The sequence below is a fragment of the Mus caroli genome, chromosome X, assembly GCF_900094665.2.
Source record: "Mus caroli chromosome X, CAROLI_EIJ_v1.1, whole genome shotgun sequence".
Lineage (NCBI taxonomy): Eukaryota > Metazoa > Chordata > Mammalia > Rodentia > Muridae > Mus > Mus caroli.
The window spans coordinates 1025123-1053053 of record NC_034589.1 but is presented as its reverse complement, the minus strand read 5'-3'; the positions used below and the strand labels follow the sequence as shown (position 1 = coordinate 1053053).

At 39.9% G+C, this 27931-nt stretch overlaps 1 protein-coding gene across 2 annotated transcripts in view; it reads right to left on the bottom strand.

Moving 5' to 3' along the window:
- Window positions 1-27931, bottom strand: part of Dgkk (diacylglycerol kinase kappa) — a 137448-nt gene that overhangs the window by 30086 nt on the left and 79431 nt on the right. For both annotated transcript variants that reach the window (XM_021153875.1, XM_021153876.1), the window contains 9 exons: window positions 25012-25147; window positions 24464-24570; window positions 24078-24203; window positions 22082-22184; window positions 15417-15600; window positions 14520-14628; window positions 13701-13840; window positions 12794-12875; window positions 10579-10670 (listed from right to left, as the gene is read on the bottom strand). In XM_021153875.1, the coding sequence (XP_021009534.1) occupies window positions 10579-10670; window positions 12794-12875; window positions 13701-13840; window positions 14520-14628; window positions 15417-15600; window positions 22082-22184; window positions 24078-24203; window positions 24464-24570; window positions 25012-25147 (1079 nt within the window). The remainder of the gene's footprint in view (window positions 1-10578; window positions 10671-12793; window positions 12876-13700; window positions 13841-14519; window positions 14629-15416; window positions 15601-22081; window positions 22185-24077; window positions 24204-24463; window positions 24571-25011; window positions 25148-27931) is intronic.

Here is a 27931-nt window from a genome sequence, read left to right as displayed (position 1 = left end):
CAATGGAGTACTACTCAGCTATTAAAAAGAATGAATTTATGAAATTCCTAGGCAAATGGATGGATCTGGAGGGTATCATCCTGAGTGAGTTAACCCAATTACAAAAGAACTCACATGATATGCATTCACTGATAAGTGGAATTTAGCCCAGAAACTTAGAATACCCAAGATACAAAATACAATTTGCAAAACACATGAAACTCAAGAAGAACGAAGACCAAAGTATAGACATTTTGCCCCTTCTTAGAATTGGGAACAAAACACCCATGGAAGGAGTTACAGAGACAGAGTTTGGAGCTAAGACGAAAGGATGGACCATCCAGACACTGCCTCACCTGGGGGTCCATCCCATAATCAGCCACCAAATGCAGACACTATTGCATACGCCTGCAAGATTTTGCTGAAGGGACCCTGATATAGCTGTCTCCTGTGAGGCTATACCAGTGCCTGGCAAACACAGAAGTGGATGTTCAGTCAGCTATTGGATCAATACAGGGTCCCTAATGGAGGAGCTAGAGAAAGTATCTAAGGAGCCGAAGGGATCTGCAACCCTATAGGTGGAACAGCATTATGAACTAACCAGTATCCCCAGAGCTTGTGTCTCTAGCTGCATATGTAGCAGAAGATGGCCTCGTTGGCCATAATTGGGAAGAGAGGCCCCTAGGTCTTGCAAACTTTATATGCCTCAGTACAAGGTAACGCCAGGGCCAAGAAGTGGGAGTGGGTGGGTAGGGTAGCAGGGCCGGGGGAGTGTCTAGGGAACTTTCGGGATAACATTTGAAATGTAAATGAAGTAAATAGCTAATAAAAAATTGGAGGAAAAAAAGAAAATATTTGCAGTATGATTCATAATAGTAATAAAATTATAGTTAGGAAGTAGCAGTGAAATAATTTTCTGGTTGGGCATCACTACAACATGGGAAATTGTATTAAAGGGTCACAGTATTAGGAAGATTGGGAACTACTGGAATAGAAGTATTGGATCATTCAAAGTGAATGATGATATATGTAAAACAATGTATGAACAGAACATGTATGTACTCTGGGACTCCAAAATACATAATGAGCATAACCTACATAGGCAAAAGAAAGAAAACATTTTCATGCAAAAAAGCATAGAAAATTAATTTAATAAGATGAAAGAAGATTTCCAAAATTGAGAGGGAGTGGCACTCATCTAGATATAAGATATACACAAAGCACCAAACAGGACCAGAGGAGAAACCAACTGTAAATGGGATACTTTGGTTTTTTCTTTCTGTTTGTCTGTCTGCCTTTTTAAATTTTTTCTTTCTCTCTTTCTCTCTTTCTCTCTCTCTCTCTCTCTCTCTCTCTCTCTCTCTCTCTCTCTCTCTCTCTCTCTCTTTCTTAGATTTATCTATTTTCTGTATGAGTACAGCATTGCTGTCTTCAGACATGCCAGAAGAGGGCAGCTGATCCCCTTATAGATGGTTATGAGCCACCATGTTGTTTCTGGGAATTGAACTCAGGACCTCAGTGCTCTTAACCACTGAGCCATCTCTCAAGCTCCTGATTCTTCCTTTTTTATTTGTATCCCCTTTATGGCCTTCACTTGTCTTACTGCTCTATCTAAGATTTCAGTACTGTGTTAATAGAGAGGGAGAGTGGATAGTCTTTTTTTTTTTTTTCCCTGATTTTAGGGGAAATGCTTTGAGTTTCTCTCCATTTAGGATGGTACTGGTAATGAAATTCCTTTTTGTTGTTTTTACTAAGATATGTTCCATTGTGTCCTTATTCTCTCTAGGACTTTTTCATTTGGTTTGTTTGTTTTTCAAGACAAGGTTTCTCTGTGTCCTGGAACTCTCTATGTAGAATATGCTGGCCTCGAACTCATAGCAATCTGTCTGCCTCTGCCTCCAAAGTTCTGGGATTAAAGGCATGTGCCACCACATTTAGCTCAGCCACTTGATTTAAAAAAAAATAAAGATACCAAAAAATACATGTGGAAAAATATAGCATCTTTTATAAATTATGTTGGGGAAACTGGATATATACATGTAGAATAATGAAACTTGATCCTTTTCTCTCATTCTGCACACAAATAAACTGCAAATGGGTCAAAATATCAATGTTGGACTCATAACTCTAAATATCTTCTAAAAGAAAAAGTAGGTAATACATTTAAGTATATAAGCTCAGGCAAGAGCTTTCTGAATAGGACTCCCAGTAATTCAGGAAATTGGATCAACAATAAGTAAGTGTCAATTCATGAATCTAAAAGGTTTCTTACTGCAAAGGAAACTTAATCAAGTGAAGAGGCAGCCTATATAATGGGGAAAAAATCTTTGCCATCTATACATCTTACAGATGTATGAGTGTCTAGAATATTTAAATTATGTGGGACCCCCCCCCAAACACCAAGAAAACAATATCATTAAAAAGTGGGCTGTTGGGGCTGGAGAGATTGCTCAGTGGTTAAGAGCACTGAGTGCTCTTCCAGAGGTCCCGAGTTCAATTCCCAGCAACCACATGGTGTCTCACAACTATCTGTAATGGGATCTGATGCCCTCTTCTGTTGTGTGTGAAGACAGTTACAGTGCACTCATATATATAAAATAAATAACAAAAAAGTGGGCTATGGCCATGAAGAAAATTTTCTCAGAAGAGGAAATACAAATAGTTAAGAAAAAATTTTAAGGTTTCACTACCATTAGCCATCAGAGAAATACAAATTACAACTATTTTGTTATTGCATTCGACCCCAGTCATATTAAATCAGAGATAATAAGTGCTGTCAAAGATGTAGGGAATTAGAAACCCTCAATGCACTATTAATAGGAGTGTCATTGGCACAGAAACTATAGAAATCAGTGTGGAGGTTTCTCAAAAAATTAGAAATAGTTCTACCATATGACCTAGATATACAACTTCTGGGTTTATACCCAAAGGACTCTCTTTTCTACTACAGAGACATATGCTCATTTAAGTTCATAGCTGTGCTCATGACAATAGCCAGTATATTACTTTTTGTTGCTGTGACAGAACAACATGACCAAACACAACTTAAGAAAAGGTTTATCTTGGATTATGGTTTGAGAGAGCTAGATGTCCACAATGGTAGGGAAACCATGGTAGCAGGAGCAGGAAGCTCAAAGAACACATCTTAGTCACACACAAGGAGAAGAGAAGGTAAGCAGGAAATGGGGTAATATGATAAACCCTCAAAGTCTGCTCACAGTGACATACTTTATCCAGCAATACTGTTCTTTCTAAAGGCTCCTTGACATTTTCAAAAACACCCACTCGTGTCTAAGTGTTTTAACATCCTCAGAAATATCAACAGGGGACCAAGTGTTAAATACTTGAGTCTATGGGGGGAGTGTTTTTCATTCAAATCACAACAGCCAAGGAATAGACTTAACCTTGATGTCTATCAATTGATGAATGGATAAGGGAAATTGGATACCTTGGCACAATGGAATTTTATTTAGCAAGAAAGAAAATAACTGACTGAAGTAACAAAGAATCAGAGATTCAAAAATTGTATATGTGGATCATCACAGAGAATCTTTAGATTTGTGTGTTTAATGTGTAATATCTGTGGAATTGAGAAAAGTAGAAAGGAAGCACTGGTGGGGAAGGAGAAGAAAGATTTTCAGAGAGGGAGGATAGTACAAGTGTTATGAAAGGGACAGGAAAATAAGGGGAGGGAGCTTTAGATGGGGAGAACCTATATGAATATAATTAGAGTTATATTCATATAGATTATACTGGGATAATACTTCTCCCAGAAGCCAAAAGCTGCCAAAATAAAAAGCTTTCTGTCAGGTGTGAGATACTTCTTCTCTGGTTATTAATCAGTTTTGACTCAGAGACTTCCAAAAGATTACAGGGTACCATCATTCCTGGGTATCCACTATAACATAATGGAGAGACCCTGCTACAGTAGACAACACACACATTGCTCACTGGACATGTAGGAGTCAAGTTGGTACTAACCAGGAAGCTTCTTCCATGCCTGTTAGCTCTCATGTTTCCAAAAGGTATTTCATGAGTCCAAAAGGCTATTACAGTAATATGAAAAAGCAGTCGTATTTGGCTGTAAACTCATCAACTACAGTGACTGGTATGGCAAGATATGCCCATGGGCACAATAGTCTATATACTAATTGTCCCAATTAATCAATAAAAAGAGAACTGGATTAGAAAACAGAATTTTTTGTGTGTGCATCCAAGAAACACACCTTACCACCAACAACAGACACCATCTCTTGGTGAAAGAATGGAAAAAGTTATTTCAAGCAAACTGAACTAGGAAACGAATAGGCCTAGCTATTCTGACATCTCTAAAAACAGGTTTTAAGCCAAAAAGAGATTAGGAGGGTCATTTCATCCTCATCAAGGGAAAAATAAACCAAAAAGATACTGCAGTTCTGAACATATACACACCAAACATAGGTGCATCTAATTTATAAAAGAAATACTACGCTGGGCATGGTGGCACACACCTTTAATCCCAGCACTCGAGAGGCAGAGGCAGGTGGATTTCTGAGTTCCAGGCCAGCCTGGTCTACAGAGTGAGTTCCAGGACAGCCAGGGCTATACAGAGAAACCCTGTCTTGAAAAACAAAAAACAAACAAGCAAACAAACAAACAGAAAGAAAGAAAGAAAGACTACTAGATATAAAACCACAGATTAACTACAACACAATGGTAGTGGGTAAATGCAATGTCTCACAGCCAACAATATGAGGTCATTTGAACAAATGCTAATTAGAGAAACATTGGAGTCAAATGACACCATAAATCAAATGAATGTAAGGGACAGCTACAGAACATTTATACTTAAGCACTAAAGAATACACATTCTTCTAGAATCCATAGGGCTTAAATACTAAATTATATCACATATCAGGACACAAAGTGAGTCTCAAAAGTATAAGGTAAATTATATAAAATCCTGTATTATATCTTACCACAGTGGCGTAAAGCTGCATATCAACAACAATCAATACTATGGAAAGAACTCCAAGTAATAGAAACTCAGTAGCAGAGTACTGAATGATAATTGAGTCAAGACTAAAATCAAGAAGAAAACATTTTAAATCCTATAATTAAAAATAAAAACAGAAAATACATTTAAATATAAAATGGTTAAATATGGCAAATAGAGGGGTGAAAAGATTAAGAGGGAGTGGGAGTAAAGGGTGGGTCGGAGAAAGGGGGTAGTGGGTAAGTTAAACAAAAATAAGGATGTGTGAAAATGCATGTCAAAATCAACTTGTTATTAAGATAATTTAAAGCTACAACTTTAAGAAAGAAAAAGAATCTTCAGGTCCATAGTCAGACGCATTATCTGTTGTGCCCTCACCTTAAGAATGGATAAAGAAAATGTGGTACATCTACACAACGGAATACTATTCAACTATTGAAAATGAGGACAGATGGATATGCATGGTATGTATTTGTTTATAAGTGGATATTACCCATAAAATACAGGATGCCCATGCTATCCTCCATAGACCCAAGGAGACTAGACAGGAAGGAAGGCAAGAAGGAAGAATGTTTGAGCCTCACTTGGAAAAGGGAAGGGAATGGTCATAGAAGGCAGATAGAATAAGGGAGCTGTGTGGGAGAGGGGATTAGAATGGGAGTTGTGGCGGGGGGGGGGGTGTTTGGTGTTGGGTGTAGGGAAGGGCAGAGGGGTTGACTGGATAGTCATGAGAATGAATGGAAATCTTCAACCAATTGGAGGTATGTGTAGGGAGGCACCTCCAGAAAGAGACAGAGACTTGGGATAGGGGAGGTGCCCAAGAATTAACATGGGTGGACTTAGCTGTGACTTACAGCATTAGGGATATGGAGCCTGGGAAGGCTGCTGCCTGTGGCCAAGCAAGAACCTCTGTGGAGCAATAGGGACTCAACTCACCCACAAAGCCCAAAATTTATCCTGTCTATAAGAGAAGCAAGGGTGAGGATGGAGCAGAGACTGAGGGAAAGGCCAACCAATAACAAGCCCAACTTGAGACCCATCCCATGGACAAGCACCAATCCTGGACATTGTTAATGATACTGTTATGCTTGCAGAAAGGAGTACGTGTGCTCTGAGAGGCTCTACCCAGCAGCTGACTCAGACAGATGTAGACACACACAGACAAACAGTAGATGGAGCTTGGGGACCCCTATGGAAGAACAGGAAGAAGGGTTACAGGCCCCAAAGGGGAAAGGAGCTCCACAAGAAGACCAACAGAGACAACTAATCTGGACCCTTGGGGCTCTCAGACACTGAGCCACCAACCAAAGAACATACATAGGCTAGACCTAGCCCCCTCCCCCACACATATATAACAGATGTGCAACTTGGTCTTCATGTGGATCCCCAACACTAGGGCAGGGGCTATCCAAAAAAACTGTTGTCTGTATGTGGGATATGTTCTTATAGCTGGGCTGCCCTCTCTGTCTTCAATGGGAGAGGAAGCGCCCTTAGCCTCGCAAAGAAGAAGTTCCAGGGAGGGGGAGGGATACACACATTCCCAGAAGACATGGCTTATTATTGAAAATCTAATTGCAAGGCATGAGATACCTCCCTATGAGTTATTGGTCAAGGAGCACCAAAGGTATCCAAAACAGTACAATCTATTGCCTTGGTTACCCACCATCACAAGTAAGTCTCTATTGGGAAAAACACCTTGCACACTGGCTGTATGATATAAAGAAATCAATTTCAAGCCACCTAGAAAACTGTCTCCCTGCTGGCTAATTTTCATAGTAGTGTAAGTTGCAATGTAGGATGCTGGGAGAGGAAAAGTATCAATGATCTTACCCAGTGCTGGGCCCTGCATGCTACAATATCATCCTGCTAGGCAAGATGTGCCTACAGATACAAAAGGATCATGACTATTATGGGGTAACTAGCAGTCTTAGGATTGAACCTGAGACCTGCTCCACAGGAAGAAATTTCATACCTGTTACCATAGCCTTCTCAAAAGCCCATGACTTGGAAGGTCATAGGACCTAGGGTATAACCTGTTGGTATTGCTTTAGCTAAATGGTCACATTGTCAAATTACCTCCCAAATATTTGCTTAAACCATTGGACCAAGCACAGGGACCCCAATGGAGGAGTTAGAGGAAGAACTGAAGGAGCTGAAAGGGGCCTTATCTGACACCAATGGGAGGAGAGGCCCTTGGTTCTGTGAAGGCTTAATGCCCCAGTGTAGAGGAATGCTAGGGCAGTGAGGCAGGAGTAGATGGGCGGGTAGGGAGCACCCTCATAGAAGCAGGGTACCTCATAGAGGGGGTGGGATAGGGAGTTTGCAGAGGGGAAACCGGGAAAGGGGATGCCTTGAGATACAGAACATCTAGCTCATAGTAAATACTCTATAACTGTAAAGAAAACCAAAAAACCCTTCTAGCCCTGGCCTACCCTCAACCTTGGTCCAAGAAGCTTATTTTTGCCTTTTTGCAGTGGGCAGCAGCTAATGCCGTCTTATAACAGAAGTCCAAGTGATGAAAATAAAAGATTGATTTCCCAGTAGCAAGGAAGACACCTGCACCAACCTTACTACTGCTAAAGCTCAGCAGAGGAAGAGTGAAAAGACTGTAGAAGACAGAGGATGTGCTGTGACATGCTTTCTTGGGGGCAGGACATGACTATTACACTTATAGGCTCACAGTAGCTATGGTTACCTTCGAAACATTAAGCTAGCCAAAACCTCAGCAGAGATGGGGTAGGTGGTCAACATGGCCACTCCTTACTGAGAAGCTATTGGCAATGGGTAGTTGCTGAAGGAGGGAGAATCACTGTTTTTGAGGATGTGGCCCCTGATAGGTTTCCCATACCCTAGAGATTGGCCCCACACCTATGCATGTATGGGTAGCAGTAACTGGGTTTAGTGAATTATCAAAAGATAAAGACATAAATTTCGGGTAGTATTGGGGTGACCTGAGGGAGTAGATATATTTCATTTATGCATATATGTATGACAATTTCAAAAAATTTAATAAGAAAAATCCTGATGTATGGGCAAAGAATGATTCCTAAGACCTGGTGTCAAGTAAATCAGGCATTTTACGGAACAGTGAGTATTATATGCTAATGCCTACGTAAACTGTTGCTAAAATTTGGGAATAATTAAACTATGGGGACACAAAGTTACAAAGAGTTTGACATTGCCAATGGCATGCATGGGAGGCACTTGTCCTTTTGATTTTGTACTGTGTGGCTATGTAACCTATAAAGATGAATAGCATTTTGGAGCTCGAGAGATGACTCAGTGACTAAGAGCCCTGACTGCTCTTACAGAGGTCCTGAGATCAATTCCCAGCCACCACATGGTGGCTCACAACCATCTGTAATGGGATCTGGTGCCCCCTTCTGGCATGCCAGTGTAATGCAGTTAGAGAGCTCATGTTTTTTGTTTGTTTGTTTGTTTGTTTTTTTGTTTTTTGTTTTTTTTCAAAGCTCAAAATAAATAGAGTTTAAATTGGCAAATAATACAATTAAAAAATAAAACCAAATTGGCAACCTACAGATTGGGGGCAAAATCTTCACTAACTTCACATCCAATAGAGGGCTAATATCCAAAATATATAAAGAACTTAAGAAGCTAACCACCACAAAACCAAACAAGCCATTCAAAAAATGGGGTATAGAATTAAACAGAGAATTCACAACAGACAAATCTCGAATGATCAAGAAACACTTAAAGAAATGTTCAAAGTCCTTAGTCATCAGGGAAATGCAAATCAAAAGGACCCTGAGATTCCACCTTACACCAATCAGAATGGCTTAGATAAAAATCTCAGGTGACCTGAGGGCCCAGCTATACCACTCCTGGGAATATACCCAGAAGATGCCCCACCATGCCACAGGGGCACCTTTTCCACTATGTTCATAGCGGCCTTGTTTGTGATAGATAGAAGCTGGAAACAACCCAGATGTCCCATGACAAAAGAATGGATACAGAAAATGTGGTTCATTTACATAATGGGATACTACTCAGCTATTAAGAATTAGAGCATCCTGAGTTTAGCAGGCAAATGGATGGAACTAGAAAATATTATCCTGAGTGAGGTAACTCAGACCTAAAAGCGCAGGCATGGTATGTACTCACTAATAAGTGGTTATTAGCCAAAAAAAAGTACAGAATATCCAGGATACAATACACAGAAGTCAAGAAAGTTAACAAGATGAAGGGCCCAAGTGAGGAGGCTTCAATTCCACATGGGAGAGAGAAGAAAGCAATCAAGGGGGGGCAGAGGGAGGGAGAGACATGGGTGAGAGAGGGGACAGGGAGGATAAAAGGGGAACATGATCAGGAACTGGGAGCAGGGGGACAGGACTGAAGTTCCAAGGGCCAGTAGAAAGAATGGAAACAGGCAACCTCAGGAGGTAAGAGGTGAGGGGACCCTGTAGAATATACCAGAGACCTGGGAGGTGAGAGACTCTCAGGACTCAGAGGGAGGGACCTTAGATGAAATGCCCAACAGTGGGGAGAGGGAACTTGTTGAGTCCACCTCCAGTAGAAAGACAGGGCATCAAGTGGAGGGATGGGGTTGCCACAGTCAAAAACTCTGACCCAGAATTGTTCCTGTCTAAAAGAACTGCAGGGACAAAAATGGAGAAGAGACTGAGGGAAAGAAGGCCCAGTGACAGGCCCAATTCGGGATTTATCTCAAGAGGAGCTTCCAAGACTTGACACTATTACTGATGCTATAGTGTGCTTACAAAAAGGAGCTTAGCATGGCTGCCCTCTGAGGGGCCCAACAAGTAGCTGAAAGAGTCAGATGCAGATACTTGTACCCATCCAATGGACAGAAGCTGGGGACCCTTGTGGTTGAATTAGGGAAAAGCTAGAAAAAGCTGAAGAGGAGGGCAACCCCATGGGAAGACCAGCAGTCTCAACTAAAGTGGGCCCCCAGGATCCTTCAAACACTGAGCTACCAACAAAGCAGCATACAATAGCTGGTCCAAGGTCCTAACACATACAACAGAGAACTACCTGGTCTGGCCTCAGTGAGAGAAGACATACCTACCCCTCGAGAGACTTGAGGCCCTAGGGAATGGGGAGGTCTGCTGGGGTGGGGTGGGGTAGGGGAACATCCTCCTGGAAACAGGGAAGGCGGTATGAGAAGAGGAAAAGTCAAGGAAGATCAGGAGGGGGATAATGACTGGACTGTAAAAAAGATTAAATAATAATGACAACAACAATAATAATGTTAAGAACATGAAAAATAAATAAATAAATAAATAAGCACTGAAGAGACCCTTTCCAGTGCCAAAGTTAGAAAATAAGGTACTTATACTGTTGGATTACCTAGAATGTTGTGTGTCGCTTCTAGAGCCTTCTTTCCCAACACCTACATGCTATTTTGTCACTGTTTTTAAGAGTAGGACTCCTCATTCCCATTTTACCTTCCCCCCCTCAAAATTTCCACTAAGGAAATTTGAGTTGAGGGAAAATGATTAGAAAAGATAACCACATCCTCTCCTTGGCCTTGAAACCCCAGGCTATCACACACACACACACACACACACACACACACATTGCAGCCCATATATTACCTCAGAACAGCCTATGATACCCTGAAGGATGAAAACCAAAGGGAGACTGACCTTGTGGCGATGACCATCTCGGTGGGATATTTGGCCTTCAGAATTTTGTTCAACTCAGTGGTTGCAGACTCTACGTTCTTGATGGCAGCAGCCTAGAGGGAACCAGAGTGTTCAGTCTCAGAAGCTTAGCACCGTGACTTATTAGACGGCATTGCCTCAACCTCTTTACCAGAAACTCAACTGACTTTCTGGAAATAAACTCAAATAATCCTTAAATGTACCTAAACAGAACTTGGGATATAAATCAATCGAAAAATAAAAGAAATACTCGACGAAAAATCTCATTATTTTATAGAGATAGTAAATACTAGATTTGTGATTGTGATTCATAACTTTCCAATACCAGAAATGTACTTTTTGAATAAGGTCACGAATAATACAGTTTCCACACATACAGTACTGAATATGTGACTGACTGTGTTCTAACTTAAACATTTATATCATTTTTATATACTCTCAATAACCCTGAGAGGTTAAGATTACTTGTATACCCATTTCACAGAAGAGAAAACCAAGGCACAGGAACAGAATCATTACCCAGCAGAACCTTTGTTTGATTGCAGGTAATTGGACTCTTGAGTCTATACTCCTGATTACAAGTTCTATTCCTGCCTTTCACTGCCAAGCCTGAGCACCTGCATCTATAAATCCTCAGTATGTTTCAAGTTTGTTCATTTCTCTTTATCCCTGTTACTGATGATTTGCAAACCTGAATCCCCATCATCTCTAGTCTGACTAAGGTCAGCATCTTCCAATTTTCCTCCTTGCTCTGATCTTTTTCCGGAGTTGGTTGTTTCCTCACACACACGGGTTACAACTCAGCGACAGGTAGTTGTTTGCATATGTGATAAAGGTAATACAATGAGATGTCAATGGACATTCCCATTTCAACTTCCCAGTATGTTTGCAAGTTTGTATAATAAAGAAAGAGGAGAAAAACAGGCTGTGGAGATGTCTCAGTTGAAAGAACATTTGAATTGAAAGAATGAGGACCTGGTTTTGAATCCCCAGGAGCCACAGAAATAGCCCAGCATAGTAGTATACACCCATAATGCTACTGAGAGTGAGACAGGAGGCAGAGATAGGGAGATCACTAGAATCTTGTCAGCTAGCTAGCCTTGCCTATACTGTGATGTTCCAAGCCAATGAGAGACCCCCCTCTCTAACAAAAACATGGAAGGTGCCTATGGGCCCAATGTGCTATATACATGTGCATCCACCCCACATCCATGCAAACAAAATCCTCCAAACTTTTTAGAATTCTCATTGTTCTTAGGATAAAAGTCTAAATCCCCTACCATGTTTATTGTCCTTCCCTGGATGCCACACCCTGGACATTATGACTATGTTTCAGTTCTATTAATATCACAGAGCATTTACATCATATTCTTATGTTTGGAGCAGTTTAAAAACAGGCTTTGTGGTGGTTTGAATAAGAATGGCCTCCATAGGTTCATAAATGTCAATGCTAAGTGGGGTGGCACTATTTGAAAGGATTAACAATAAAATCTTGTTGGAGGAAGTGTGTCATTGGGGGTGGGCTTTGGAGTTTCAAAAGCCTAAGCTAGTCCCAGTGTGTCTTTCTTCCTGTTGCCTGTTGATCTGGATGTAGAACTCCCAGCTACTTCTCCAGCATCAGGTCTGTCTGTGTTGTTGCCATGTTTGCTGCCATGCTGATAATGGACTAAACCTTTGAAGCTGTAAGCACACCCCCATTAAATACTTTCTTTTATAAGACCTGCCATGTTCATGGCATCTTTTCACAGCTAGGATGCACTCACTAAACCAGGCTTCCTTTGTCCTTTTTGCCTATTTATTGCTAGTCCTTGGGTGTTTATTGAGATAACACTCATTCTGGATGTTTTTCATGACACCTCACAAAGTGACACTCATGTAATATTTTACTAAAACTTTGCCTTTTCTAATGCTAAATAGACTCTGGGCTCCACAATAACAAGCACTATATTCTTCTTTATCTACTAGTGTATAAGAACATTTCCTAAGACAGTACTTCATATACAGCAGCTATCTAATGAGCATTTGGAATGGATAAGTAGCTAAATGACATATATCCCTAATGTCTGATTTGTAGTCAATTTGTAGTCAATAGCTGCTGATTGGTGTCTCCAGTCCTTAGAGATCTCATTCTCATCAAGTCGTAGTATCTCACATGTGAGGAAATTGTTGCTCTCAATTATAGCTGACCAATACTCACCTCAAATCTTGGTATATCCATTGCCACTTGTCCTTTCAGCAGTGGGGCTTGTCTGGGGGTCTCACGGATCATCACACTCCATCTACAATGAAGTTGAAACACAAATATTATTCAGGACTCTACTAATTACAAGGGAAATCAATACTTCACAGTTACACTAAAGTTCAAAATGTTATTGTGTCTGAGAGAAGAGGGCTTCAGGGTAGCTCAAGCAGTGTACCTAATCTCAAAGTAAACAAAAGAAAGGATTCTGCTTCATGACAGCCCTAGGTTAATGTGATGGAAGGGTTCCCCCCCCCCCTCAGGACTCTCAGAAATCAGTGCTTTTTAACTAGAAGTAGCATCATGACTGTCAGAAATATTTTTATGAAAGATTTATACCAGAGCCTTTCCCAAGATCTACTGAATAAGAATCTCTGTGGTGGTCCTAGATTGGTGTTTTGAAAACCCAGACCTCACAATGAAGGTCCTATCTCTCAGGACATAGGATGATGATACTCTCTATGGTCTGCAGCAGAGGAAATATCAGCCAGTTGTTGCTGAATTTTCTCCACTCTACTTTTTTTTTTTTTTTTTTTTAGTTTCTCTTAGAGCCTGATTTTACTATAGACTCTATCTCATGAATAAGTAAGCTTCTACTGGTCAAGTGATTTCACATTTAGAAGGACACTGAACAAACCTTTGAGATATATCTATGAATCCCCTGATCTGTGATCTTTAAGGGGGGAAGAGAGGCTTCTACAATATTTGAGGGAATGTGCTCCTCTCTGGCTTCTCAATAGATAAGCCCCCCTAAGTAAGCCTGCACTTACACTACAAGGGAAATGATCTATGGGGGAGTCTGGACTCTGGACTGTGAGGGTATAAATGGAGGAGGCACAGACACATGACTTTTTTGGCCACTCACCTGTCTAAAATCCTCACGTGAGCCTGCTCCACTCTGCTGAGAATATCCAGTGGTGATGTGCCTTTACTCCAGAATGCTCCCCAGCCAAGGACACGAGCGAGATCATTACCAGTTCCAAGTGGGATGATCGCCAGCTGACACTGCAGAAACAAAAGGAGAGGCTCTTTTCAGACAATCATTCCGTCATATTTTTCTCTCTGCAAGATCTCAGCTCTTTGAGAAGGAATATGCCTTACAGCCAGTGGCTTTAAATGATTGCTTCCTAGAAAGTGTAGTAAGAGGGTATTTGGAACTGAATGATATTTTCTCAAAGGAATTGGACCCCATTTTTAGTTATTTAAATAATAATAATGCTTCTGGGCTATGCAAAAAGTCATAGCTATAGCTATAAATGAATATAACCATCATTTCTATTTGAGTTGGGCCCAGCAGAGGAAATGCCTCAGGAGACATAGATTCTGGATTCAGAAGAGCAAGGGGCTACCTATAGATGGGGAAAGGTTTGCCTCTGTAAGACTCAGAGAAGAAAACCATTACCTTCATAAGGAGAAGGAAATTGGAATGTTCTTTTCCACCTCTTTACTTTGAAGCCTAGAGAATGTTCATTCTTTATGCCCATTCCTTTATTTTTCCTTCACCCAACTACAACTAGAGAATAGTCTTAAGTGAGCATGTTCAGATTGGTCAGATTAACTATTAAGCTTGTAGAAGACATGCTTATAGATAGGAGGGATCCACACTTGGAACTTCATAGGATAAACAACTCCATACCCCCTACTCTATGTAGCAGTAGTTAAACTGACTCAGCCAGGGACTTACCCTATCATGCAATCCATAGGCATCAATTGTAGACAAGACCCAGCTCACACTGCCATCTCCACCACAAACCAGAACACGAAAACGGGCAAAGTTCTTGAACATAGCAATGCTATAAGGAAAAGGGGAAATGTATTAATTTCATAATTATTTTGAATTTGTAACTATTTCTTTTGTTTTGTTTGTTTTTTCGAGACAGGGTTTCTTTGTATAGCTCTTGCTGTCCTGGAACTCACTCTGTAGACCAGGCTGGCCTCGAACTCAGAAATCTGCCTGCCTCTGCCTCCCAAGTGCTGGGATTAAAGATGTGTGCCACCACGCCTGGGGCTAACTATTTCTTACAGTATGTCAGGACCTAAGGACTCCTGCTTCAGTACCCTCCTAACAAGGCCATCTGCATTCTATTTGTATTAGCTTCTGATTCTGTGTACATTTATGACGACAACTGCACAAGACAATCTCAGAAGTTAGGCCTTGTCTCAAGTCATATTATTTTGTCCTTAGCTTTTCTTTGGGAGCCATTGATAACCTAGTCATCTGCTGAGGCTCAGGAAGAATACTTTGCATAGTTGTTAGGGGCTCCCAGGAGCAAGCACTGAACTGTCAAATGATACCACAATAAAACAAGTCTGTAGTTATGTCTATTTGCTTCTTCCTATGATGTCAAAGGGCATAGTTTTCTGTATTGCCAATCGGAATAAGTGAAGCAAGTTTGAGTTCAGGAAATGAGATTGAAGAGATTTCTGGAAGAGGACTAAATGATAAAATGGGTCAGAGTCATATACTTGTGCATCTGCCTGGGTACAAAAACTAATTCTAGATATTTATTCTTGGCTAGAATGAACAGGGGGTAGATAGACGATTCTATATAGCCAAACATACCCCTTCTCCCATGCTTACCCTGCTTCAGGTCCACCCTTCGCCAGGTCGAATACTTGAGACGGATTAAGGTATTGTTTGAATTTCCGGAGAAAGATGATCCCTTGATGATCTCCACTTTTAGAGTTGATGAAGATGAGCAAGGGACAGGAACAAGTCAGTGGCCAGTCGAGATTCCAGAAGTCAGGCGATACTACTAGCTGGCCTGGTGACACACGAGAGAAAGAAAAGGCCCAATTGAGATAAGATATGATTCTGCATCACATTTACAAAGACTTTGAGCACCAGCCCCAATCTTCTTTTGCTGTTAAGGAGCAGAGGAAAAGTTAGAATATCATCCAAAGGTGAATAAAAGTATTTGTTCTCCTATTTCTAGGTATTCCCCTATAATTTTCTGAGAAATTATATACCAGATATCATATAAGATATTATTAGGAATTTAGCCTTTGATCTCAAGTAAGGGAGATGGATGTATATATGCATATCTGAATATGTTGGAAGACAATTAATAAAGATATTGCTGCAATACCCAGAGATTAGCAAAAATCCATGGGAAAATAAAAGATTGAGAGCCCAAGAGGAGGAGCAACACCTAAGCTATCCATCCTCTCTGTCTGGGCTAGCTCAGTTCTGTCAGTATAAAGGGGGCAAGCCAAGAAAGCAGGCAAGGAAAGACTGTCATTAATCCAAGAGCTAACAAAAGAGTTCCTAGAAGAATTACATCAATATAAGATGAAGCCAAGACACTTAATCATATCTCTAAATCTCAGAAAGAACCATCTACATTATAACACCAATTCCATGGTTGAATGAGCCTACAGATAAATTATCTGATAAGAGAGATATTTTTAAATAATCTTCAACATTGGAATTACCCATACAGAAGTAGGGTTACAATGGCCAAATAAGTAGTTTAAACAGCCAAAACCTGCCAGTTTGTGGTGAGTCTTAAAGTCTATTGGCAAGGAAATGGGCATTGATAATTTTGAAGTAGAGGAAGTATCAACAAATATTGGCCCACAACCATCTGAGCTCATGGCTTGTAAGGAATGCTCCAGAAACAAATTACATAGGGCAAAAATCATGTGGCTCATACCTATGGAGGATGGGTGTACTGAACATTTAAAAAATGTTCTGTTGTGCCTGGGAAAATAGAAGGCAGCTTCCTTCCAGTAATTTGTTGGTGGTATTTGAAGGCACCCTAAGCAGTTGTGTACCAAATTTTCAGGCCTTTCCAGAACTTGCTAGTACAAGAGGATTGTACTATGTTTCCTTAGCTGTATAGCTTAGATGTTATTACGTTCCATGAGCAAATACAATATCCTCTTTAGCAATTTTTAATGAAAGGTAAAATGGCATCATTATGGTAGTTTGGTCACATTCATTCATCCATGCATGTATTCAACAACTATGTACTGAGGATGTTCTCTGTGCCCATTCTTATTTATGTGAGTAGACAAAATGCAACTCTTGTTTAATTAAGGCAAGATAAATATAAAACATAATGAGTTGTGAGGGAAAAAAGCACGGGAGGAGAGTAAGAATTGCACTTTTGAACAATGTGGTCAAGAATAATTGTCTGGGAAGGGGGCATTTAACCTCATGGAGGGGAAGGTGTGGCGGTTGGTAGCTCCATGGTAGCGGCAACATGTGAGCTTACTCGCATCAGTGCAAACTACCATTATTACAGTCAAATAAATAAAGGGCTAAGTAATTGAGATTCTGGAAGAAGAAATTTGGGGGAGACAAGGAAAAGTGTTAGGGCCTTGAGAGGGTAGCCTAGGTTGTCTGGGAACGGTGTGATTGTTACAGAGTGAGGGAGAGGAAAAGTGGAAGAAGATGAGATCAGAAAGCTGACAGGAGCCACACAACATGGTATCAAGATGCTTAGAGGAAGCAATATGAAAGAAAGATGATCTTGAGACTGCCAAGTAAAACATTATGATTCAAACCACAAGATGTTCTTTCTGTGTCTCAACAAATAATGTAGACCCTAAGAGATATATGGTTTGGATATGAATATCAAATACCACTCCCAGACACATGTGTTCTTAATTGGAAGTGCTGTTTTGTTTTTTTTGAAAATTGTGTAATCTTTAGATGGTAAGGACATGTTGGAGAAAGTGGTTCAGTAAGTTGTCAGGGCTTTTGAGTGTCATGGTCCAGTCCCTGATCAAGCCCTGAGCTCCCTGATTCCTGGTCTGCATTGATGTGAGGAAGCCACACCTTCCCCTCCATGATGAACTGGACTGTATTCCTTTAAACTGTGAGCCAAAATATACCCTTTGTAGTTTAAGTTGTTTCTTGTGAAGGATGTGGCCACAAGAACAAGAAAAGTAACTAGTGCACTGACTAAGGCAAGGGCTGCAGGTAATAGAGACGAGAGATGGAATAGATACAAGATTTGTCTGTAAATATTTTGTATTATTTTAAAAAGGAAAACTCTTAGCCTGTGTGAATATATTTGCCAGTCAAGAATTAAGAATATAAGAAACCAAAAGTTATGTTAATGATATCTATAAGCTAACTATGAGAGTATAGCAAAAAAACTTTAGAATCATCTGGCAGTGTTGAGCATGTACTATGCCTTCTACTATATTTTTGTAAGACAGGTAGTGTATGCTACAGGCTGGTTGCCCTCTGAGTTTAATCACTAAACTACAGGAAACTTCTTAACCTCTCTAAGGGTTCATCTCTTCATATGTATTAATCCTTGCAACAGTAGCATGTCTCCATGTCAACATAGAGAACTGGAGTATAGAAATGTTCAATTCACAGGTAAGCAACCTGACTCACAAGGTTGCTTTTAAATGACTGGTGTCAACTACAAGTGATTTCTTATACTGTGTCACAGTTTATTTTATTTTATTTTATTTATTTTATTTTATTTTATTTCTTTTACATCCCAACTGCAGTTTCTCCTCACTCCTCTCCTTCCAGCCCCCCACCATCTTCTCCCTGCCCCAGCCCACCATTCATCCCTCCTCCATTTCTCTTTAAAAAAAGAACAGACCTCAAGGGATATCAACCAGCCCTGTTTCACAATGGTATTCTATAATTCAGAAGAGAACACAGAAAGCTGGCCTCTAAAATTTGAAGTACCAGACTTGAGAAAGAGTTACTGGATGACAAAATCAAGAGTAGAAAATGACCTCAAGAGTCACATGGGCCAGAGAAAACAGATAGGTGTGCACCTTGCTCCTTAGGCTCAAGCTCAAGGGCATATATTATACTAGAATAGACCAATAGAGACCTGGCTGTGAAAAGAGTACAGGGGTTTTAACTGCTTGTACTCTGCATAGTCAGCATCCTGTAGAACCTCTTAAAAAGAGCCCATGTTCTTTCTTCAGCTGCACTAATACAATCACCATATCCTAATCCAAGAGACCACTAATTTCACTCTAGTATTCAGGCTATAGAAAGATGCTAGGTTGCTATAAGATTTGCTTACTGTTGCTGTTCCTGTACTAGTAAAGCCATCTTTAGCAATGCTTAAACAAATTTAACTTTACATAGCACACCTAAGTATTTATCTTTGCCTATGAGTAGACAAGAAATGACAGGTGACACCATGAGCTAGGCACACCCTTCCAGGATGAAGAAGTCTACAGAGAGTAAGTTATTGGCACTAAGTGGTGAGCAGACATGTCCAGGAAATATCATTTGTTGAGGAGTTGCTGTCTTTATGAATGCTGTGATCACGGAGTGTGTGAGCAGCAGCATAATGGGAAAATGGTGGTCAGAGAAGGAAATAATATTACGTCAGAAGCCTTTTTAGGGCTTCTTTTACTAAAATGTAAAAATTGAGTCATGTAAATTTTTGCATTAAAGATTTTGCTAAATAAATTTCAGTAATAGTGAAAGAAGTCAGAAATGAGATAGAAACATTTTAAGGAACTTGCCTAAAATCAAACAGTAAACAATGGGGCATGTTCATAGAGTATCCGAGAACTTTCCAGAAATGCAAATTATTGTGCCTCACCAAGATGTATTGAATCAAAACTTCTGAGGCTAGGGCCCAGAAACTGGTGCTTTTATAAATCCTTCTAAATGAATCCAATGTATGCTTATGCTTAATAACCACTGGGCGAGTTCCTATTTTACTGCACAGGATGTAATTAACTTGGGGAAGCAAGAAGAGGCCATTATAGGAGCAATAGAAGAGAACAGTTGATTGAGCTGGACTTTAAAGGATAAGAGAAGTGGGTAATTAGAGGTCTTGTCATCAATTGGAGCCTCTAGACCGAATCAATATATGCAGGAATAACTGCACAACAGCACTGACAAAGGCTCCCGCCTCAGAAGGTCATCATCTGGTTGCTGGAGAAAGGATTTTTCTAGCCTGGCTAAGAAGGCGGGCTGCATTATTCTTAACAACATCATTAAGATTCTAGGAGTAAGAAAGGCAGAAGACAATGTCTCTAGAATAGAACGTCTCAGAAGGTAACCTATGTTTGAAGGGCTTATTTGTCTAGGTTAAGAAGTACAGGAAGTGTAGAGAAGAAAGGACATTCTTTACAGCCAGTTCTTGAGCAAGTCTAAGCTAAGTAATGTATAGTAGAAAGAAGGGTTGTCAAAATGATATTCAAGTGGACCAAGATTGCTGCTACCAAGAAACCAAAATTAAAAGATAGCCCATTAGATGACATAAATAGTCCTAGTTCAGGCACTTCTATGCAAAGGAAACATATGGCATTAACTGATGAGCCATAACAATAAGACATGGTATAGGAGAGAAATAACTACACATTAAGGACAGAAACCACAGAACATGTATGTGAGCACAAACAATAGCTACCATCCCCATTAATATACAGCTAGGATGATTTTGTAGGATGCTATCTCCACATAATGGTGAAGGAAACAGGAATACAAAGCCTAAGGTTTGAAAGGTGGGTTGATTTCCATCATCAGAGAAGCTTCCTCCTGTAGCAGATGGAAACAAATACAGAGACCCACACCCAGATATCATACAGAGAGTGAGAGACCTTAGGACACTCAGCCCTAAATGGGATATCTCCATCAAATCCCTCTATTTGGGGCTCAGGATAACATGAGGGGCACAGAGTGCAAGAGCCAGAAGGGGTGGAGGATACCAGTAGAACAAGGCCTTCTAAATAAACTAAGAAAAACTCATATGAACTCACACGGACTGGAAGCAGCAAACACAGGGCCTAGCATTCATTCAGCTTAGTATTTTTATGGGATTCCTGAGTGTGTAAACAAGAGAGTAATTAGAGAGTCTCTTCTCTTGGGATTCTTTTCCTTTTGTTGGTTTGCCTTGTTAACTTTGAAATATGATGACGTTGTTTTATCTATCTATCATCTATCTATCTTTACATATATCTGTATATATAATTATGTATATGTATTATGTATAATTATATATGCATATATGTATATGTGTGTGTTTGTGTGTGTATGTATGAATATATACTCATAGAATTGATTTGAGATGGATCCTAAAGGACAAGAGAAGTGGGTAATTTTATATATATATATATATGTATATATATATATATATACACATATATATATGTATATACATACATACACATTTGTTATTATCTCTTAGAAGCTTGTTCTTTTCTAATGAGAGCCAGAAAGGGGGTGGATCCAGTTGAGAGAGGAGAATGGGAAGAGAGGAATCAGAGGAATAGAAGAAGAGAAAACTGTCAACAGGATATATTGTATGAGGAAAGAATCTATTTTCAATAAAGGGGGGTTAAATGAATGTTATTAATGCCAAAAAAAGAGTAGGTTGACCTCATGAGCAACCTGAATTTGCTCAGGTGATTAGCTTGTTACATTTCCTAATGCATCCATTTCACCTGCTCCAAATGTCTTCATTTTTCTATCTAGTCAACTATCTCTGATTGACCAAGTCATCAAGTCGGTGATGTTATAAAGATAATATTTGAATAGATCTGAGAATAATCTATTCATGCATCTCTGAGTGAATTTAGCTTTATGGTTTTATATGGTACTATGAGGCACATGCTTGTACTTGCCTTCAGAAACCTCTGCAAATGGCTCCTTCAGTAGCCTGATGCCTGTCTGTGCCCATATTCGTGTCAATATTTCTATTATTTGATATCCACATATCTCTATTATTTCTTTGATACTTAAAAAATATGCTCCATTCAATTGCTTATCATTGTGTTGGACCAAGAGCCTGGATTCACCATGATTATTTGCTCAACAGAGATCTATTTTAGATCTATCTTAGATCTCTTTGTAGGCTTCAAGTACTTTGTGAAAACGATTCATTCACTATTGTCTTGAGAGTAACAAAGGATCAGCAGATTGCAGATTTGCTAACAATTTTGATGTTTGTATTTGAAACGTAACATAATCCAGGCTTTTGATAGTTTCTGAACACATGGGAAGAAACAAATTCATTTTATGGATTAGGTAGTATTTGAAAATCATCAAGAAAGCTTAAATTAACTTTGAGCAGTCAGAATTGTGACAGTCTACAGAGAACATGCCCATACACTGAAACACAATGTTCGCCACTACACAGTTTCAAGACTAACTCTTAGATACACACACAAGAATAACCATCCCCTCTCCCAACATTTTACTAGTCGTGGAGGATAATCTCTGCCCTTCCTCCCAGCCTTTATGCCTTCCCACCACCCCCCACCCCCCAGTGCTTCTGAAGGAAAAGCCGATGTACTCACCATCGCCCCTAGGGTCGCTCAGTGCCGTTGGTGGCACGATGGACGAGCGACGACTTCCGAAGGAACATTCCTTGGAAAACCGCTTCTGGCAGGCCCCGTGCACCTGAAACGATAAGAGCACAAAAGAGAAAGGAAGGGGAGAAAGAAAGAAAAACACTGATTAGTTTTTTATTCCATCCCAAGAATTAGATCCTTAATATTGCATATCTCGCTTTCTGAACTTTGGTACTAGTTATATAAACTCTAACTTGCCTGACACCATCCACCCTGATCTACTGTGAAACTGCAGTCTCCCTGAGCATGCAGAACTCTGGCCCTTCAAAAAGTTGTCTTTCTGAAGGTTCTCCTCTACACATACTGAGATGTTACTAGCCTTCAGACACAATGTTAGTAGCCTGCTGAAGGGAGAATTTTCTTGCATTTCCAAAGTCCTAATAGTGATAAGATGTTTGTTTATCTGTCAATCTTTAGAACAACTGTATGTGGCAGGAAAAGTATCATTGCACGCAATTTAGAAATGAGTATGTGTGGAGGCTCACAGAGGTAAAGGCTCTTTCTTACCTAAGGTCAAATAGCTGGGAAGTGCTGAAGCAGTCTTGCCCACAACTTGCCATTCTTCCTAGATTTTTGACCTTTTTAAGTACCACATCCTAAACAACTATAGTTACTAGGGACATGAGCCTGGCTGCCAGGGCTATTCAAAAGCAATGAAATGGAGGTTAGTGGACAGGCTCTTCAGTGAAGAAACCCATTTCTTTTTCCTTTTCTTTTTCCTTTTCTTTTTCTTCTTGTCTTAGAAAATTCAGTTTGAAAGAAACATCTAAAAGCTTTAAAAAGTCAAGATCAAAGTCTCAATCTCTGTGATATATCACAGTTTGAAGACAAATTGTTGGCTCTTTGATGTACATATACAAATAAACATTCCCCCAAATATTTTAGTAGTTGTAGAGAATGTATATGTATTTATATTAAATTTATAACATACTATAATTATATATTATAGTTTACATATTTTATAATTGTATAATATTATAATTTCATAATATAGAATACTATCCTGTGCTTTGTAAGTTTTGAAGACTCTATTATATACCAGTTACATGCTTCCTGTCTAGTCTAGTTTTGGCCATCAAGAATGTCTCCAGATAGTGCCAGATGTCTTCTAGAGCACAAATTATCTTCATATGAGGGCCAGTGGTTCAAAGAGATGTGGTGGTGGTATTATAGTTAAGAACATGGTCTTATCAGAATTTTATATATATATATATATATATATATATATATATATATATATATATATATTGGGGGGGTTCAAGACAGGGTTTCTCTGTGTAGCCCTGGCTGTCCTNCAGGGTTTCTCTGTGTAGCCCTGGCTGTCCTGGAACTCACTCTGTAGACCAGGCTGGCCTTGAACTCAGAAATCCACCTGCCTCTGCCTCCCAAGTCCTGGGATTAAAGGCGTGCACCACCATGCCCAGCCAGAATTAAATATTAATCAAGATTTTCTTTTTGGCTGGCTATATGACCTTGGGTTGACCTTTTTGAGCCCCCACATTACCCATCTGTAAAATGGGGACAATGAGGCTTAGTTCAATGTTGTTCTAAGAATTGAGATAATGAATAGAAGATATTCATATATAGTAGCAATGATAGCTTGTTATCATTACTAACCATTAATAAAGACTGTAAGTTTCCTGGAAATATTCATGAGTCTATTCTTTCTTAAGGACAGACTCCAGAATTTATTTCTAGTTGCTCATATTTTCAGTTTAGAATCCAGCGTTTCATTAGTTAAGAAGCATCAGATTATGAATACCTCAAATCTTTCTCCCAAAGACTCCATAACTATCTATGAAAGGCCAAGTTACTGGGCTCTGTACTATGGAATTGATATCTACATATCTACTGATCTATTTATCCTTATATAGTTATAATCTTCAATCTATCTCTTCTCTAGAAATAAATTTAAGGACCAAAGATATGGAAAGAGTCTTACCGTAGAGCCGCACCAGAGGCAGCGGAAATCCTGAAGTCTGTGATGACTACCGCAGCTCTTGTGACATACGACACATTGAGAGCCAGCGGGTATATTTCCTTCTACCCACTGATGCGGCATTGTTTGCTGAAAGGGAAAAAGGCAAGAGAGAGAAATTAGTGATAAAAGAAGGAAAAGCTGGGATAATTCTACTACTCATGTAATTAGCTGACAGTCCCATGGATGCCTTCAATACCATTGACTAATGAAAAGTAGGAGTTGGAGTTTAACTCATTGCTAGCTGTTGGGTCACTAGCTACTGTGGAAGTGACTCCTCTGTCTGTCTAGTGGTCCTGTGTGTCATGATTTGAAAAGGTGTGTGGGGGAGGAATATGGCTGCTACTTACTATTTCATCAGCGGGTAGAAGAAGGTCATCAGTCACGGATAAAGTATTCCATTTACAGTCTTTGTTTGCTCTCAAAGCACAGAATTTATGAGATTTCACCTGACAGACTGTGAAAGGAGGGAGAAAAAAAGAGGTGTAAATCTGGTGACAATGTAAATTCTAATGCCCCTTCCCTAAGCTTCTCTAGAGGTTAGAATTCAAGTCCTTTCTAAATAGTTTTGACCCATTTCCAAAGGCCCATTTCTAATGTGAACCAATTCCTTGCTAACTAAGCTTCCTACTATCCATTTTACATTACAATTAATAGTAGAAAAGATGCTATTTCTGAGTTTTCAATCCTTATGGCCATATAGTCCCATCTTCGTATATCCAACCCTCCATTTTTATTCATGAGAACACCCCTTCACGATAATTTCTCTTTTGGCTTTCCCTCCATTGGAATTAACTCCCCATAAGAATCAAAGGCTTAGATTGGGTCAGCAATACGAAATTCTTCATGCCTATCTCTATCCATTGAGCTCTGCTTTCTAAAGCAATCAGAAAGGTACCTTCACAGGTGACGGCATCTCGAGATAAAGCAGGAATGTTCTCTCGACAAACATTGCAGAACTGACTCCGGGGATTATTACTGGAATACCAGTAGTGCATTCCGACAAGAAAGGGGTTGTTTTCGGCTGCAGGGATCTAAAGTAAAACAAAGACAAGAAAGAATGGACGGTTAATCACAGAGGTGGAATAGGGAAGAACAGAAAATCTGCTGCTGGGGCTAAAATGGCTCACAGTGTAGGTGTCAAAGCATGTGAAGGAGAGGACTGAGAGTTAGCCACAGTCGCCACTTTTTGTTCTAATTTTCTTTTAGGACTAGCTTCAGAAGGAAAAAAAGAGAGAGAGAGAGAGAGAAAGAACTGGGGATAATCTCGAAGAGGAGCTGAAGACAGAAGCAAGAGTCTTGCTATTCCTTGCTCTGAAGTAAAATTTGTTCTGAGCAGTCTTGGGTCCCTTTAATTAGGCAGCAAAGAAAAGCAGCGAAAAGAGTTGGAAATTCAGGGCCATCCAAATGCTCTGACAAACAAAGGCAGGCAGGTGGCAGGGCTCACAGGCAGAACTAAGGAGCACCTGCCTGTTCTTCCTCCCAACACTGCTGCCTAGTGAGCAAGCACTGCCTTACTAGGACAACACTTGAAAGATCTTGAAACCCTTCTCTCAGGAACTTTAAAAAACAACAACAACATGCTTTGACTGCCTACAGCAGTTTCTTGGTTAATCATTTTAATCCATCCAATAAGCCAGTCAACAAATATTTACTGAATTGCTATTATATGCCTGGTACTTTTTCAAGGCATTTGAGATATAATCATTAACAAGATACAGTCCTTGCCCTTATAGTGTCTCCTTTCATTCTAAGTTGTCATTTTTGTTATCATGCCTGTCAGCGTAGCATTTGCATAGCACAGCCTGACTTTCATGTATCACCAATGATTCGAGTTGTATAGATTTTGTTCTGTGTTTATTTTCTCTAGTTAGCAAGGATATTTCAGTTTTTTCTCTGCCATTAAAAAAAAAAAGAGTTTAGACATAGACACACATAGGTTCTTATTCTTGTCATTTATAATGGGTTATGTGTGCAAAGGCATGGGAAGACTTTAAAAGAACGATCCATTCTCCCAGATGTAACTTGACAGCAGACCATTAAAGAGGTTGCTCTTGAGAGCTCAAACTTAAGTTCAAACTTAATCCATTTACTGGAATTACTCATCCAAGACATAGCCTGCACAGAGTACTCTCTGATCTTTATTTCCCATGGGCATGCTGGTTATGTGTTAAACTACTGCTGGATAGAACCTTTTTGTGGTTTTTGTGTTATTGGGGTTTTTTTTTTGTTTTTTTGTTTTTTTTTTGTTTTTTTTTTTAGAAAAAGCTACTTACTATGATGAAGTGACAATTTGACATTTCTTTGTGATTGGAATTTTAGTGTATATTGACACCTTGAAAAGCTCCAGGCCTGGGACCGACCATTGGAATAGAAAGCAGAGAGTCTTGACATTGGCACTCTGAGCTTACAATCCCTTTCTATTCCCAAGGCTGCTGACTACAACTAAATAAACAACTTTCCTCCTTCTATTTCCTTCTCTTCTTTCCAAATCACTAGGAACCTATAACTATATGTCAGGTAACATACTAAATACTGGAGCTATAGAGATCAATACATCATAGATATCAAGGAACTCTGCCTATTGGAGGAAACATTCTCAAAGAGATAGTCGTCATATGTAGAAAATATTTGTTTAAAGAATGTGCAAGGCTCTATATGACCAAGTAGAAGAAATAAAGAACTCTGGTTGGGAATCTTGATTATGCAGTAACTATGGACATTGCTTGGGTTCAGCTGTTAAGGAAACAGAATTTATATCCCCCGTGTTCATTTTATTCTCTAAGGAAAGTTTGATGCATCCAGTCCTGGATGAATAACTGTGGTAGTTTGAATTGTGTGTCCTCTCAAGCATGTGTAAGTCCCTAACCTTTGGTGTCCATGAATGTGACTTTATTGGGAAATACTATCTTAGCAGATGCAATCAAATGGGACTTAATTCAAGGACTGTTGTCCTTATAAGAATAAGAAAATATGGAAAGAGATGTAATCAGAGAAGAGAACACCTTGTGATAATATAGAGTACACACACACGCAAGTGAGAATATCATGTGACAGTGGGGGCAGAGATATAACAATGCACCAGCAAGCCAGAAAATATCAAGGTTGGTCTGTAATCGCCAGACTAAGAAGAGGAGGAGAAGGAGGAAGAGGAGGAGAAGGAGGAGGAGGAGGAGGAGCAGCGAATCATTCTCCTTCTAGAGCCTTCTAAGAGATTCTGACTGCATCATGAACACAAATCCAAATCTCTATCCTCTAGCAATATGAGAGAATAAATCCCTGTTTTCAGTCCACTTGGTTCTTGTTTGTTACAGCAATCCTAGAAAATAAATATAGATTTGGGGATTGGAATGTCGATGTTTCTGTAAGAGATCCTAAAACTATGGAACTGCTTTTTACAGTTTTTTGTTTTAGGTATTTATTTCATTTACATTTCAAATGCTATCCCAAAAGTCCCCTACATGCTCCCCTGCCCACTCCCCCAACCACCCACTCCCACTTATTGGCCCTGGCGTTCTGCTGTACTGAGGCATATAAGGTTTGCACGACCAATGGGCCTCTCTTTCCACTGATGGCCAACTATGCTATCTTCTGATACATATGCAGCTAGAGACACGACGAGCTCTGGGGGGCGGGTACTGGTTAGTTCATATTGTTGTTCCACCTATAGGGTTGCAGACCCCTTAAGCTCCTTGGGTACTTCCTCCAGCTCCTCCATTGGGGGCTCTGTGATCCATCCAATAGCTGACTGTGAGCATCCACTTCTGTGTTTGCTAGGCCCCAGCATAGTCTCTCAAGAGACAGCAATATCTGGGTCC